Here is a 16,744-nt window from a genome sequence, read left to right as displayed (position 1 = left end):
GAACCCAGCCTAAGACACATTCTAACCTGGCAATCTCTAATCTGAAGCGGCCTTAATGAAGGCGACTACATCTTTATTCAGGCTATTCGCTTACTGCTTCCTCCTCTTCTAGAAAGCTGGCAGTACCTGAGAGCTTCTCCCTCTGGTCCTTTCTGGACAGGACCGAAAACAACTCATGCCAACTCTTCCTCACAACTGAAAAACAACCAAGTATTCTTGGCCCTACAAACTCTTGGGGTGCAATTTGTTTCCACCTCAGAAACTTCTCCTTTATTCTGCCATCAGTCATTCCCCCCTTTAGATTTCTCAGGTGGGAGTCAGACCTAAGTCTACAGTTATCCCCAAACTTCAGGGAACACAGCATGCTCTGAGTAGTCCTGTTAAATCCTCTTTCTTTTAAGGTAAGGTGTAAGTGGTATAGGTACCACACACACTGGGGGGCTGGAGGGAACCTGTAACTCAATAACATCTCTCTCCAAATCATCAATGCTTTTCTCTCCATTTTGTCAACCTTTTAGTCTTTTGACTGAGCCCTGGTGGTGCAGGGGTTAAGAACTATGGGTGCTAACCAAAAAGTCGGCAGTTTGAATTCACCAGCCACTCTTTGGAAACCCTATGGGGCAGTTCTACTCTATCTTATAGGGTTGTTATGAGTTGGAAACAGCTTGATGGCAATGGGTATACCTTTGACACAGTTGGTAAAGTTCAGAAGAATAATAAAACTGGTTTTCAGGAATTTTCTTTGCAAACCTGCATTAAATCTAGTATCCCTGTGGAATGCAGACTAGGCTATGTATCTCAGTGCCTCACCCCAAATTCAAACTTTAATATCTTGTTACAAATGCTTACTAATTTCCATCTCCACATCTTCATTTATGTTGCTCACTTTTCCTGAATCACTATGTATTCATCTCGTTCTTGCCTAGCCAAATCCAAGCTATCCTGTCTGGTCCAGCTCAAGCTTCACCTGTCCCATGAGCTCTTCCCTGACTGCTGTAGATTTTACAAGGCTCTCTCCTAAAACCCTGTACTCTCTGCAGGCATTACTGGCATCAATACATGGATTTTGCCCTTAAGGTTTCTTTTTCGTGGAAGACACATACAATGTCACCTTAACAACAGAGTAACTATATGGCCTGCAAACTTGAGTATAGGCAAGTAAATATCTGAAGGTATCTTTTTTTTACAAAAACGTGCTAACTTAATTTGAGCCCAGGAGAAGTAGAAAAAATATTAGCACACCTATACTGGTCCACGCCATGAAAGTTAAGGCAGAGAGATCCTTAGCAAACAGGCTTCCATTATTTCCACAAAAAAAAAAAGAGTGATGCAGAGGGTTGTAAGTCAATAGACTTTAATATTCTTGTTCTAGTGGCAAGACACCTTTATGTTGTGAAAGGTCCATCAGGGCACTTTAACCTGATGACACTAAACATTATCTCATTCCCGTTTTTAAAAATCAATACTCATTGATAAACTTCTCCAAATCCGATTTGTATTTTCCATGGTGTGTCTAGAGGGAGAAATGGGCTAGACATGTGCAAAAAAAAAAAAAAAAAAAAAAAATGGTGTGGGGACAGAGTCTGACTTCTCTCTTCACAAGTCAGAAGGAGAATCAAGATCAACAGCCCTAGGCTGATTCCTATGAGGCAGAGGTCAGACATGCCTCCTCTCTCCGCCATCTTTACCAATTCTGACACCAACTGTCCCTCCCACAGCACTCTCTACTTCTCTGCTGGGTTCCATAATTCATTGTAATGGTCACAGAGAACTCACAGACAGTACTCACAGTCACAGGGTTTACTAGGGAAGTAACAGGTTATACAATTCAGGCTCAGGAACACTCAGGACGGCTCTTCCATCAGGACAGCCTCTTCCCAGCTGTACTCAAAGGCATCCCTCTCTCTGGCCCCTTGGCCTTTGCCCTGCCCAGGCAATGGTTACAAAGCTCTTCTGGCACTGCCAATAAGTGCTCAGAGACACCCCACTCTGCCAGTAAGCCTCAGCCCAAAGGCACTCAGATTTTGCAATCCGTGGGCTGGGGAGCCCATCATGCCATCTCCTGTCATCTCCTGCCTTCGTTTCTCTGCCACTGCATGTTGAGTTCTCGCTTTCTCTCTCTGTCTCTTGGTTCCAGGTCCAAATGTTGCCTCTCCACTCCTGGCTATTCTTCCTTGTTGGTGGTGGGATCTTCTCTTTCCTACCTCTGGGATGGCTCTTTTCAAACCCAGCAGGATGGCAAAATGGACCAATCCCCTTTGCAGGCCACAATTATCCTATTTGCACAATCCCACCCCATCACTTGGGTGGCAGTTACAATACCATGGTGAGAAAGGCCACACAAAAGCAATCTATCACATTGTAACATGAAACCACAAGAATTAAGTTCCTGTGATAATTGTGTTTTTTTACTATAATCTGGTAATTGGTATTCAGTTTCATATATAAATTGAATGAGCTTCCATGATAAGATAATTATATATGGAATACCACCTCGTGAAGCCTCTTAGGAGCCAGACAACTGATCTTCTCCTGGTGAATAACTCTGCACGGCTGTGTGTGCCCACACTTACGGTATTTTGAGTTTGGAAATGTAATTATTAACTCTTTCGCTTTGTTCTTTATGTATTATTGTTGTCTACCCAGGTAGATTATGAGCTTTCTTGGGCCAGAACTCCACCTCATTCTTTCCTTATTTACTTAGCAATCTTTTATCGTGCATCTACTGTGTGCCAGGAACTGCGCTAGTGACTGAGAAGGCAACAGGGAACAGGACACAGAGTGTCCGTGGGGCACAAACATTAATCACGTAATCATAGACTGTGTAGTTATAGTCAGTGAGAAGAGCTATGAAGAGAAGCTGCAACAGAATATAAAGCCAGCTCCTCACTGACTCCATGAAAAGGTGACCTATAATTGAAATCTAAAGGATGAGTAGACCAGTAACTAGGTGAAGATACGGGGATGGAGACGGGAGAGGAGACGGAGCAATAGAATGTTCTAAACAGAAGGAAAAACACGTGCAATGCCCTATGAAGGGAAGTAGGGTAGGTTCAAGGAAACAAACAGAAAAAGGTTGGTGTAAGGAATGAGTACAGAGATTAAAGAGAAGCGTTATCAGAGCTGAGGCTATAGAAGGAGGCAAGGGCAGGCCGTGAAGCGCCAGGTAGACCATAACAATGATTTCGGTCTTTAGCCAAACAGCCAAGGGAGTCATTGAAAGATTTAAGCAGGGTAACAAAACGATCAGACTTGCTTTTTTATGTTTGAACAAGCATCAATTTTATGCCTACATATATTATACTAGGCCTCCTTGGAGCCAGTAACTACTTTGTTCACCTCAAAAGACAATTTTGTGTAGTAAAACAATTTCTACTAGAAATCAGGAAATTGTTGGTAATTTCTTTGACGAAATACACACCACTTAGAAGGGAGTATTAGGATAAAGCCTGTCCTTCTATATACTGGAATGCCTGGGTGATGCAAACGGTTAAGCGCTCAGCTGCTAACTGGAAGGCTGGAGGTTTGAGTCCACCAAGAGGCACCTTGGAAGAAAGTCCGGGTGGCCTACTTCCAAAAGACCACAGCCCTCGAACACCCTGAGGAGTCCAGTTCTACTCGGCCACACATGGCTCATCATGAGTTAGAATTAACTTGACAGCAACAAGTTTGTTTTCGTTTTATAAGTACGCATATATACGTGTGTGTGTATGTACATATATGTATATACAGAGCCCTGGTGGCACAGTGGTTAAGAGCTTGGTTACTAACCAAAAGGTCTGCAGTTCAATTCCACTGGCCACTCCCTGGGAACCCTATGGGGGCAGTTCTACTCCATTCTATGGGGTCACTATGAGTTGGAGTCCACTCAACAGCAACGGGTTTTGTTTTTTGGTTTTTTACACTGAATGTTTTAAAAACATTCACTTTTTTTTGCAACATCTGACTATAAAGAGGAGCTAGAAAACTTACGTACTTGAATCTAATATTCTTAAATAAAAAGAGTTGTCTATTAAGGGTTAAAAGGCAAGAAAACATATAGCTGTATTGTACATATATTTGCTACACATATATATAGATTAAAATGTATCTTTACATATGTAAAATAAATAATAAAACAAATAGCTCTTTTTGCTCATCTACTTATCAGCTTATAATTAATAACACTGTATCTTTAAACTTAAAAGTACAGTGACTAAATTATTGAGCTCTCCTTTTTTATCACACTTGCAAATTATCATTTGCCACTAGCGCAGGGGACCAACTTTAACTTTAAAAAATAGACACTGATTCATTTAAGGAGCACATGTCATTTTATGTTTCAGTGACTGAGGGCTTGGATTTATATATACTGCCTGTAATGTGCAATAATATTTGCCTATGCTCTTCATCTTGTCAATTTTTATTCAGAGAGAGGAAATTGCTGGGGCAATTTTTTTACTATTTGATAGTTAAAAAAAAAAAAAGACAAAGGCCTTCTCTTAATTAAAATCTAAAATAGATATATTATCATGTTCTCCTGCTAGTTAAGAAATACTAACTTTCAGAATCAAATCTTCTGGAAAAAGTGAGATACTCTTAACCAAGATTGTAATTCATGGTTAGAAAACAATCTGTAGGTCCTTACTAAAACTATAAGCTACTGCGTAGTTAAGAAGAATAAAAACAAGCACTGTATCACGGTCTGCACCAATCATAGCGTCTATAAATGTGTTTGTTCTCCAGGACAGAAGCAGACCAAAAACTATGGGCTATCAATATCCATTTCTCTTTGGTTATATATTATTTATGAAATTTCTCTGTATTCAGTTTGTAGGAATATAGAAACTTATTCCCCTTATGCTATTTATTTTACTCACAAATCTTGGTACCTAAGTTTCAGTGACTGAGATGACTAGAATGGATTCCAAAATCCTATCTCATACTGACAACTAAAAAAATTCTTAAGAGAAATGTACTGTTTTTGTAAAATTCCACTAAATTCTATTTATTTAACTGAAAAAAAGTAGATAAATCAACAGATAACTTGGTATTTCAAACAGGCTTATGTAGAAGTAAAAAAGAGAAAGTTTTTCTACCACATTTAGTTGACTCAGTAGAACCTGTATTTATCTTAGGTTGTCATTAGTTAAAATAATGTCCATTTTAAAATAATGAAGAGTCTTGAAATGAAAGTCCAAGAAGTAAATTCAAGTCTCAGGTTCACACTAAGTTCTTGACCAAATCACTAAGACACTTAGGGTCTCAGTCTCTTAATTTGCGGATGGACATAAAAATATACATACGTACATAAAAACGTAAGGCTCAAGTAGCCACTACATGAAAAAAACTTTGAAAAGTATTATTATCTAAAACACGGCAGTACAGAAAAAGACCACAGGTCTAGGAATTTGGAGGTGGGGTTCAAGTTCAATTCTGCCATTTACCACCAAATCCATTTCAGCCTCAATTTCCTCCTGCACTAAATGAGGGAGCAGATTTGTAAAGTTCCTCCCATCTTTAAGACTAGCTGATCTTATACTGGAAAGGCTAATGAGATAATTCTCTAGTATTTTTCGTTTGTTTCTTATGAAAGTGACATGTACTGATTAGGTGCTCATGATTCATTTTAGTCTTCTGTCTTATAAATAAAGGTGGTCTTCATTTATTTGGTGTGAGCAGGCTCACATCCTTATGAAACAGTATTAACGTATAGCTAATTTTTTTTTTTTTAATACATTTCCAGGTAAGTGGAAATCATGAAGAATTGTAACCATCACTGCATAGGACGAAACCTAAAGCATTTAACTAACATTAGAAAAGAATCTGCCCTTAAATTGAAGAAAAAGTGTCTGTGCTACATGACCTATTAAAAAAAAAAAAAAAACCCAAAGCCAAACGCATTGGTGTTGAATCAATTCCGACTCGTAGTGACCCTATAGGATAGAGTAGAACTGCCCTCATAGGGTTTCCAAGGAGCGGCTGGGGGATTCCAACTGCCAACCTTTCGGTTAGCAGCCAAGCTCTTAACCAGTGCACCACCAGGGCTCCATGTTAAAATCCACATACCCTACACACAAATGATTACAGCTAAACACAGAGGCACAGCTCCCCTTGTCTGGCAGTTTGACTCATTCAGGTTATCCTTTTTAAATTACTTGTTTTTCTGTAGCAACTAGGATTTTGTGTATATCACAAATAAACAAAGAATAGTCAATAAGCCAAGCATCCTAAGTTTATGACAGCAGGGCTTTTTTTCTGCTTCATTTATTGACAGCCCCAAGTACCTAAAACAGTACCTAGTACGTAACAGGCACTGAATGTTTATCAAATGGATAAACTTGTGTCCCTTTTCTGCCCTGAATAGATAAGCTATTCTTTTTTTTAGAAACTGTACTGAGTTTTCTTTATATCATTAAATTCTATAAAAATAAGGAAACCACAAGAATTTAACCAAAGTTAGTCCTAGTGAAAGGTGTGGTTGGGGGGTAGTAAGTGGCCAGCACAAGTGCTTAAAACCCAGCTGTCACCCTGAACTTCCCTGAATTAGAAGTTTCTTTCGGTGTAAAATTACTAAATAAACAGGACAAACACAAAAGCTAAACGACTGCTCTTTTCATGCTACTAAAGAAAACACTTCAAACAATGAAGAAAAAATTACATATAATTCAAAAAATGAGACTAGAAATCCATGGAAAAGAGCTATTAATAAATGTGCCTCTTGTGTTTCCTCTTTTTAAAACTCAAAACATTGTGGCCTGCCTCAAGCCCACATCAAAGGGACCTAGCTAACTGAGAATAGGAGAAACGGAGGCTGAAGTCAGTATCTCTCTCCCGGTGCCTACACACATTTCACAAAAATGTTCTTTGAACCAACAACAAACTTAGAAAACCAGAAACAGAACAAGAAGATAAACCCACAAGAGAAAACAACCATGACATTGCCACACCCCTTCCAGTTTTATCCCAAACATTTTTCCTACCAGATGAATACAATAAGTCTAAAAGCTCTATTTTTAATCCATGAGTCTTGGCTGTGGCACAAATAGACCAATGGAAAAATCTCTTGTCTTCATGGAAGCATGATCCTAAAACATAAGGTATATAAGCTTATAAAATAGTATGTCTGGTATAACCTGAAAAACCCAAACTTGTTGCCATCGAGTTGATTCTGCCCAGTAGGAACCTTACAGAACAGAGCAGAACTGCCCCATAGGGTTTCCAAGGAACGACTGGTAGATTCAAACTGCCGACCTTTCAGTTTGTGGCCGAATTCTTAACTACTGTGCTACGAGGGCTCCATGTCTGGTATCAGAGGCATTAAAATGAATGGGTGAATGAACCAGTGAACAAATGAATGGAAATCTCAGAAAGAATTTTTGGGTAACTCAGGAAGAAGTGACAATGTATAATTTTCTCATTAATCATCAATACTATCATATCCTAATACTATATAGCTATATTTTTCTTTAACCTACCTAAGTAAGAAACCAACCCAAACCCACTGCCACTGAGTTGATTCCGACTCATAGAGACCCTATAGGACAGAGCAAAACTGCTCCATAGGGGTTTCAAGGCTGTAATTTTACGGGAACAAATTGCCACATCTTTCTTCCTCAGAGTGGCTGGTGGGCTTGAACTGCTGACCTTTTGGTTAGCAGCGGCACTTTAACCACTGAGCCACCAGGGTTAAAAAGTGAGGGGGGTAATTTACAGGTGCTGAGACTGACTTGACGAATTCACATGGTATAGGGCAGGGAGTTACTACAGAAGAGAAAAGAATAAATGCAGAGGCAAAAGAAGGTGAAAAAAAGAAAAGTGACAGTTCAGGTAAGCTGGAGAGAGTCTGAGGAAAAGTGAGATAGGTCATGGAGTCACCTGCCATGCTGTGATGGGAAAAGAGGATTTAAAATGGAGTTTTGCTCTGGATTACCAAGGAAACCTCTTTGCAATTTCTTAAGATGCTGTGGTAAGGATTGAAATCACTTTTCAATTATTTCTACATGTTATTTACTCATTTTCCCACAAATATTTATTGATAGAGGTAGTTTCTTGAGACTGTGTTTATACTGGCAGTCTCTGTCAAGACAGGCCTTACAGTGGAAGCAAGAAAACCCAGCTTTAAATAAGTTATAACAATAACAACAACAAAAACAGATTGAGAAAAAGAAAACAATATCTGTGTACTGCTCCTTGCCTTATTACTTGAGAATATCTTCATTTAAATCTGTTTGTATGCATGGCCTGGAATTCTCTCTTGTACAATACTACCCGTTGTACATAATAAATCAAAAAGCTCTGTTCTTAATGCATGAGTCTTGGTTATGGCACAAATAGACCAATGAAAAATCTCTTGCCTTCAGGAAAATATGAGGCTATAACACAAAGTACATACACTTAAAAAATAGTGTGTCTGAGCCCTGTTGGCACAGTGATCGACTGCTAACCGAAAGGTCACCAGTTCGAACCATCAGTGGCTCAGAAAGAGAAAGATATGGCCGTCTGCTTCTATAGAGATTTACAGCCTTGGAAACCCTATGAGGTCGCTATGAGTTAAAATCAACTTGACGGCAGTGGGTTTGTTTTTACTACGTATAATATTACCCATTGTAGAAGTCAAGTCGATTCCGACTCATGGTAGCCCCACGTTTCAGAGTAGAGCTGCATGCCATAGAGTGTTTGGTGGCAGACCTTTTTCTGTGGCATCACTATGTGGGTTTGAATCACCAACCTTAAGGTTAGCAGTCCACCGCAAACTTTACACCACCCAGAGACCTATAAATGTGTTCTGAGCTCTAGAGAACCAAGAGATGAACTTCTGGAACTCAGCTGCTCACACTGGAGACTGCCTATTTATTAGACAACTTTTTTTTTTTCCTCATAGTCACTGGTGATACTGCTTAATTTTCTTCTAAAGGTTAGAATAAAACATTACCAAGCCTCATGCATTTCTCAAGAGTTGTGATTAAGTACAACCACATTCCAAGCAATGTTGGACTGAGAAATGTCTTCAGCCTAAACGGACCAGCTTCAAAAGAGCCAACAGTGATCACCTGAGGCTAATTCCATTACAAACCTGGTCTCTGCTTTAAGGAAAAATGACCATGATACTTCCCTAGGTAATGACCCACAGAGAGTGTTCTCCACGATTCACAATGGCATTTGGCTTATACCCTGTGCCAGGAATGGAACCATGTGGCTGACCGTAGCAGCCGAGATCTATTCTGAAAACAGGATACAGAACAGCTCATTCTTCAAAATCCTACAGAGGAAAATGGATGACAAGTATGTTGCTGTCTTTTAAAAACAATCTGCTAGATGCTTTGAGATTCCATGCCCTGATTATTGCTGACCTATATTTTTTAGGCAATGCTGGCAGCTAAGGCCTTTGGCTAAGATGAATTTTGAGAAAGCCAAGATAAGCAGACTAACTTCCTTAAAAAGTCTTTCCTGATCTTTGAAATGTTAAAAGGGAACGCCTCAGTGCATTGTTTTGAGCAAGGAAAGTTTTGCCTTCTAAAGACTGCAGTGTAAACAATTAATCCCCTGGCCCATCACATACGCCAGATGAAGCACACTTTCCAGGCCAGAGCTGCGATTCCCTACCTATCCCAGCTGTGAGAAAAAACCAACTAACATGATAGACGACATTCTCTGTGTAAATTCTTGTTTGTCTGTAATGAATATAATCACTGCAAAGGATGTTGTGAAGACTCAATAAGACAATACACAGAAAAGCCTAGAATAGTAGCAGGCCAAAGGTAATGCATTGCCATCACCATCACAATAGAAATACGGTCCACCTATTGCTCAGATTAGGTGATTTAAGAAGAAATGCAAATCGAAAATTCTATTTCTTTTTTCTAACTTTTCTTGCAGCCTCATTTTCAGGCAAGATACCTTGTCTGATATACTTGATATACTTAATATCTCTAAGTACATCAAAAGTACAGTAATATAATATTATAAATTTGAGGTTTTATATTTTCTTGTAACCAAGTATTTCACACAATATTAACAATAAACCAACAGGAAGGAGAAGTTAACCTCTTAAAAATATTATTTCTAAAAGACTCTCGGTTTGCCCACCGGGCTTCTTTGGCAGATAGACAATTACTATTCTGGAGAACTGAAAGGGGCTTTTGGTATCATTTAAAAACAAGGAAACTAAGGCTCAGAGAGGCTAAGAACGTACCAGACCTACAAGAAAAGGGCTGATGCTCTTTGCATTAATATGATCTATTAAGACATTGAAATGATGCTGTCATCCTTAGATGACACGATCGTTTAAATGGAGGGAAATGAACACTTGCAAGATAAATACTATTAGCAAACTATTCTCTGTAGTTTATTGAGCTTTATCCTCACAAAAACTTTGAATGTAGGTATTATTACGCCTACTTTAAAGGCAAGGAAACTGAGGCCAATAAAGCTCACCCGCCCAGCAGGAGACAAAGCGGGCACTCAGACCTCAGGTCTGCCTCCCTACAAAGCCCTGGCCCTTTCCAAGATACCTGGTTGCCTTCTGGGAGTTGAAGCAAGAACTGCACTATACCCCAGCTACTGGAAAGATCACTTTTTCTCATTTTCTGGCTGTTAAGCAGAATCTATTAATTTCAGAGGCAATTTTTTTCAAGATGACATACCTGTTGTGGAGTCAATGGTAAAAAGGGATGACAGGTCTCCGGGGACGAGCTCATAAGCCACTGTTCCATATACCCCAGAATCCTTGTCGGTGGCAAGAGTACTGATGATCTCAGTGCCTGGCTGGGTCTGACCACTGATGCTGGTCACGTAGGTTGAGGGGTTAAACACAGGTCGATTATCATTCATGTCCTCCAGTTCCACACGAACAAAAGCTTGGGCGCTTAGCCCACCCTGTGGGGGGAATGAGCAGTGATTACAAATGAATCTCTCCTGAACGCTGGGATATGGAATAACTGGCAAGGATCCTAGAACAGACTTTTGAAGCAATAAAAATATATGTATATTCATTTTACTTTTAGCCTAGAGATAAGTTGATGAGTAATAGCATGGTATCTATGCTCCAGCCCTGAGTTTTAAACATTAATGAGATTACCCACTTAAAGCTCCTAGAAGGTAATAACTTCAGAGTTGAGGCCAAGGATGTTCAAGGGAAGTTGACCCGATTTAAAAAAAAAAAAAAAAAAAAAACTCACTTTCACCTTCAAGGTAATGTTTAACTGAATGTTGGTAAGTGCTAAAGAAAAGGGTATAGGGAGAATTGGAGGCGGATGCAATTTAAGTCGCCATGGAGCATGGAGACGACTCTGACTCATGGTGGCCCCATGTATGTCCGAATAGAGCTGTGCTCCATAGCATTTTCAATCGCTGATTTTTTGAAAGTAGATCGCCAGGGTTTTATTCCAAGGCACTCTGGGTGGACTCGAATCTCCAAGCTTTCAGTAAGCAGCCAAGCGATTTAACTATATGCACCACCCAGGAACTCCTGAAGGCCTCTTGGAGAAGGTACCATTTGAATAAAGCCCGACCTACAGGAGGCAGCTAGACTTCAGTTATCTGGAGGAAAAGCACAGCAGAGGGAAAGCAAGCACAAAGTCCCTGAGCAGGAGTGTGCCTGGTCTGTTCAGGGAACAGCAAGGGAGCAGAGGAGGGGACTGAATTCAGTGGGGGCAGGTGGAGGGAGGCCATGTAGACTCTGAGGGCCTCTGTGAGCACCATGGCTCTTGCTGAGATGGGAAGCCCATTGGGGGGTTTTAAGTAGAGGAGCAGCTTGATTCAACTCGGATTTTAACAGCGTCACTCTCGCTGCTGACTGACAGGCGGCAAGCATGAAGGAGGGAGAGCAGTTAGGAGACTATTACAATAATCAGGCCTGGAGTGGATGGCTGCCTGGATAAGGAGTGAAGGTGTTGATGTTGTTGGGTACTGTTGAGACGATTTTCAACACAGTGACCCCATGTGACCGAGTAGAACTGCCTCATAGGGTTTTCTAGGCTGTAATCTTCACAGGAGCATATCGCCAGGTTTTTCTCCCAGGGAGTAGCTGGGTGGATTCAAACCCACAACATTTCGGTTAGCAGCCAAGTGCTTAACCATTGCACCACCAGGGAAGGTTGTTGTCATTTTTGTGTGCTGTCAAGTTGATTCAGACTCATAACAACCCTGTATGACAGAGCAGAACTGCCCCCTTGGGTTTCCTAGGCTATAATCTTTATGGGAGCAGATCACCAGGTCTTTTCTCCTGTGGAGCCGCTGGTAGGTTCAAATCACAGTCCTTTTGGTTAGTGCCCGAGGACTTAACTGTTGTGCCACCAGGGCCCCTTACCAGGGAAAGTACTTATCCTAAATACTTAGGACCAAATTTGTTTTAGAATTCTGAATATTAAGTTTCAGAAAAGTAACATAATGTATAAGGTGGTGAGAAGTGGACCTCATTCTGTTGGTACTGTTACCTCCATCTGAAAACAAGAATGAAGAAGAATAAACCAACAGAAAAGAATCCTCTGCAGTTTTTATTTTTCTCAAGTAGAGCATATGTTCCTACTTTAGAGCACAGTTTTCCACTTCTTTCTGGTACATTCTGACACTTTCATCTTTGACAAAAGTCCCTGGTAAGTCACAACAGCCTGCCTTTTCTCACTCGCTTATCCTCCTCCCTCCTTTTTTTCTTTTAATGTGGCAGGAGACGGAGCAAAGAGGAAAAAGAAGTACCAAGAAGGAGAGGGCTTGGCGAGAGGCCGCAGACGGGCTGCTCTGAGCGGACGTGGGGGAAGCGGAGGGGTGAGGGAGGGCGAGAGAGAGTACCGCCAGGGGCGAGGTTAACATTGAGCCGGAAAATAGCTTTTATCCTCTGAGACTGCATGTACCCAGGCTTTGGTGGCTAAAAAAGAATTGGGAAATACTTCTTTAATAACAGTGCAATTTTCCATATTCTAAGTTGAATTAATTACCACCCCTCGGGTCAGTCTGTCATACTGCGGTGGCTTGTGCATTGCCATGATGCTAGAAGCTACACCACTAGTACTTCAAATACTAGCAGCGTCAACCATGGTAGGTGGGTTTCAGCAGAGCTTCCAGACTAAGACAGATGAGGCAGAAAGGCTGGAGACATATTCTGAAAATCGGTCCATGAAAATCATGTGGATCACGACAGTGTCTGTTCAAATACATGAGTATGGTCAGTGCTGGAAGATGAGTCATTAGGTTGGAAAGCACTACACAAAAGCCACAACAATGAACTCAAAAATGGCAATACTTCCCAGTCCTCTAGCCAGGACTGGGAAATGTTTTGTTCTGTTATACATAAGGTTGCATGAGTTGGAGCCAGCTCGAGGGCAACTATGACAACAAAGTTGGATAAAAGTGCCAAGACTCTGCCAGTTACAAATCACAGTAAGACAGATGGGGGCTAACTATGTTTGCAATAAAAACAGTGGCAGTTCCACCCAGTCTGTGTGCTCAGAGTGCAGACTGGCAGCGGATCTAAACAACGTAAGGGTCTCCCTGCAGATGGAGTGGAACGAGAGGGAACTGTAGGCTGAAGGCAAGCGGGTAGGAAATGCTCCATAACATCTGACAGGCCGCTGTGCCTCCAAACCGCCTTCCTTCTTGGCTTTGCCTTCCTCTTCACCTTCTTCTCCTCTTCCTTTTATATTTCTCCTCAAGCTCAAGAAGTCACTAAGGTGGGAAGAACAGCTGGGAAAGCAAGTAAGAGAAATGAGGGAAGATGTGAAGAAAGGGCCATCGCTCTACCCAAAGGTCTTTAAAAACAAAGATCTTACTTTCTAAGTTGGCCACAAAAGTCCTAAATCAGTGGCAACATTACCAAGTTGAAGAAATATGTCAGGTGGACAAAGCGGAAAACATGCTGTCCCAGAATAATGAATCTTTTCGCAGGAGAAGTGTTACAGATCTCTGTCTTCCTTTTTTATAAATCCATTTTTTATCTACTGAGTTTTTCAGTTAGTGGGTACTTTCCTTTTATAATAATTTACAAATGTTTGCTGTGGCTTGTTAATTACTTTTGTAACTCCCACCCAGGTCATTGGGCAGGGCTGCCTATTAGGGTAATTGTGGCCTACCAAGGGGATTGGTCAGTTTTGCCTTAAAAGAGAACCAGTTCAGAGCAGAGAGGAGGAGCCCAGTACCACCACAGAAAAACTGCCAGGAGCCAGCACGTCCTTTGGACGTGGGGTCCCTACACTGAGGAGCTTCTGAACCCAAGAGGCAAGAGAGTGAGCTGTAACCCTGAAGCCAGCGAGAAGCGGTGGCAGGAAAGAACCAGCAGCAGGAAACGGTGCGGTGGGCTTCTCAGCCCGTGGAAGGAGAAAGCTGAGTTCCTTTGGGGAGAGGCGTGCTTCTGAGCAAGAGCCTCTCCTGATGGAAGAACTGTATCCTGAGTGTTCCTGAGCCTGAATTATAACTGTTACTTCCCTAATACCTGTTGCTGTCCAGTCGATTCTGATTCATAGTGACCCCATAGGACAGAGTAGAACTGCCCCATAGAGTTTCCAAAGTGTGCCTGGCGAATTTGGACTGCCAACCCTATAGTTAGCAGCACTTAGCCTCTACACCACCAGGGTTTCCACTTCCCTAATAAACCCCATAATTGTGAGTATGGTCTGTGAGTTCTGTGTGGCCATTGCAATGAATTACTGACCCTAGCAGAGTAGAGAATGCTGTGGGGTGGGATGGTTGGTGTCAGAATTGGAAAAAGATGGCAGAGAGAGGAGGTGTGTCTGACCACCACCTCATGGGAGTCAGCCTTGGGCTGGTGATCTTTGTTCTCCTTCCCCCTTGTGGGGTTGGAGGAGGTCAGATACTGCCCACAAGCCATTTTTACAGTGTTAAGTGTGCTTTACATATATTTTTTCTTTTGTTACAATCGCCTTTTTTAGATTTTATTGTTTCTGTCTCATTATACGCTCTCCCCTTGTCCAGGCCTGTAGCTTCTAGAGAGTGGGTGGTCTTGGAGTCTGAGCTGTGTAATCTGTAAAGCAAGTTATTATCCACCTTATAGGCCTGCTGTTGGAATGTATAATACAATGTGGATGGAAGCATTTATAATGGTTAATCACCAACAAAATAAGATCTTACAGGCCCCTTATCCTAAATACTTTGGATCAGATTTGTTTAAGAATTCTGACATTTCCAAGGTTTAGAAAGGTAATACAGTACATATGCCTGGTTGGGTTTGGCGCTGCACTCAGTGATGAGACACTTGATATTCTGAAGGAAAAGGTACAGATAGGCACACTTAGAGAGGTTAAAAAGCCACCAACAGTCTCCTGTCAGGTCAGGTCAGGTCAGGTTTCTCACCAAATGAGGGTTAAAACCTTTCTATTTTGAAAATTTTGGATTTTGTAACTACAAATAAAAGGCTGTGGACCTTTAATCTTTCAGACACAGATGTGTCTGAAACCAAGCTATTAGCACTGAAAGGAGGGAAAGCCTAAACACAAATAATATCCATATCTGCTGATTAAAAACAAACAGTATTTAATAAATAGCTATTTCATGTGAAAATAGCCTAGAAAATATATAAGATTAAAAAAACAAAGAGGGGGTCTTGACACGTTGTAGGCAAGGTGAGCACACTACTATGCCTAAACAGGAATGGGCGTGTAGAGAGCGAGAATGGGTAGGGTCTACAAAAAGGCTGGATAGTGAAGCAAATCTAAGTTGATTTAAATGCTGCAGAGGATAGGCTTTATTCCACATACACATGGATGCCAGCAAAAAAATGTGTACACCATCTTCAGTGTGTGTTTTTATTTACTAATAAATTACATACACATTCACTGTGCTAATATATTAAAAACATCACAAAAATAAAATTAAATGGAATAAAAATCAAAGTTCTGAAGCTTTCTTCCTAAGCCTCTGTACAAGACACTATTGCTGATGTTAGCGGGGTGACATGACCAAGTCTAAGTTCTAGAAGGAGACACTTGGGGTAGCAATGAAGAGATGTTCCTTTTTTTTTTTTTGAAGAGTTTCCTAGTCAAAAAGTTTGGGAAATGTTGAATTTACCAATTCAACGGTGTTCCTTGCCTCAAGACTTCTCAAAGAGCCTTTTGTACACAAGTTTTTAGAAGGAGATATGTTATGAAGTGCCCCGTTCTTATTTGACCACAGAAGCCTCTTTGGAAAGAACATCTTGGGAGAACAATCTCCCACAGAACACAATATGGGGAAGCTGGTCTAAACTAACTTTTCATGTCTTCAGAGTGTTCACTTCCAAAGCAGTTTAACTAAACATCTGTGCAGCTCACAGAACTCTTTGATAATGCAACCTCATGATGGACTCTGAGACAGAACTACCCAGCTAAGCCCCTTCCAGATGCCTGAGCCTTAGAAACTGTGTGAGATAATAAACATTTGTTATCTTAAGCTACTAAGCTTGCCAATAACTTTTTATGAAGCAATAACTAAAACATTGCAAAAATTCATGCATGTCTTAATTTCGTCTTATCCTTTCTCTTTCCACCAACAAATTCTGGTTCGTATACCCATCATACAATTTTTGAGTTATGGTAAGAGCTTCTTAATCAGTCTACCAGATTCCCAGCCAACCGAAGACATGCTGTAAAGGTGAGAATAGTTTGGGAAATCTCTAAGTTTGAAAGCACACTAAACCAGAGGCAGGAGGTAGCCTATGGCAATCAGCAGATATGGAAAACGTTCCATTGTTATTTTTACTTTGGTAATTTTTTACTTTTTTTTCCTCTCTGTTTTTGCTTTCTGGGCTCCTAAGGAATAGTAGAATATTTACATCCTT

General features: G+C 40.9%; 1 protein-coding gene across 2 annotated transcripts in view; it reads right to left on the bottom strand.

Moving 5' to 3' along the window:
• Window positions 1-16,744, bottom strand: part of DCHS2 (dachsous cadherin-related 2) — a 384,441-nt gene that overhangs the window by 147,130 nt on the left and 220,567 nt on the right. For both annotated transcript variants that reach the window (XM_049905372.1, XM_049905373.1), the window contains exon 3: window positions 10,626-10,857. In XM_049905372.1, coding sequence (XP_049761329.1) covers window positions 10,626-10,857 — 232 coding nt within the window. The remainder of the gene's footprint in view (window positions 1-10,625; window positions 10,858-16,744) is intronic.

The sequence above is a fragment of the Elephas maximus genome, chromosome 13 (assembly GCF_024166365.1).
Source record: "Elephas maximus indicus isolate mEleMax1 chromosome 13, mEleMax1 primary haplotype, whole genome shotgun sequence".
NCBI classification, from domain to species: Eukaryota; Metazoa; Chordata; class Mammalia; order Proboscidea; family Elephantidae; genus Elephas; species Elephas maximus.
Note: the sequence above shows the minus strand (reverse complement) of the source record. Positions and strands in the feature narration are given on the sequence as shown.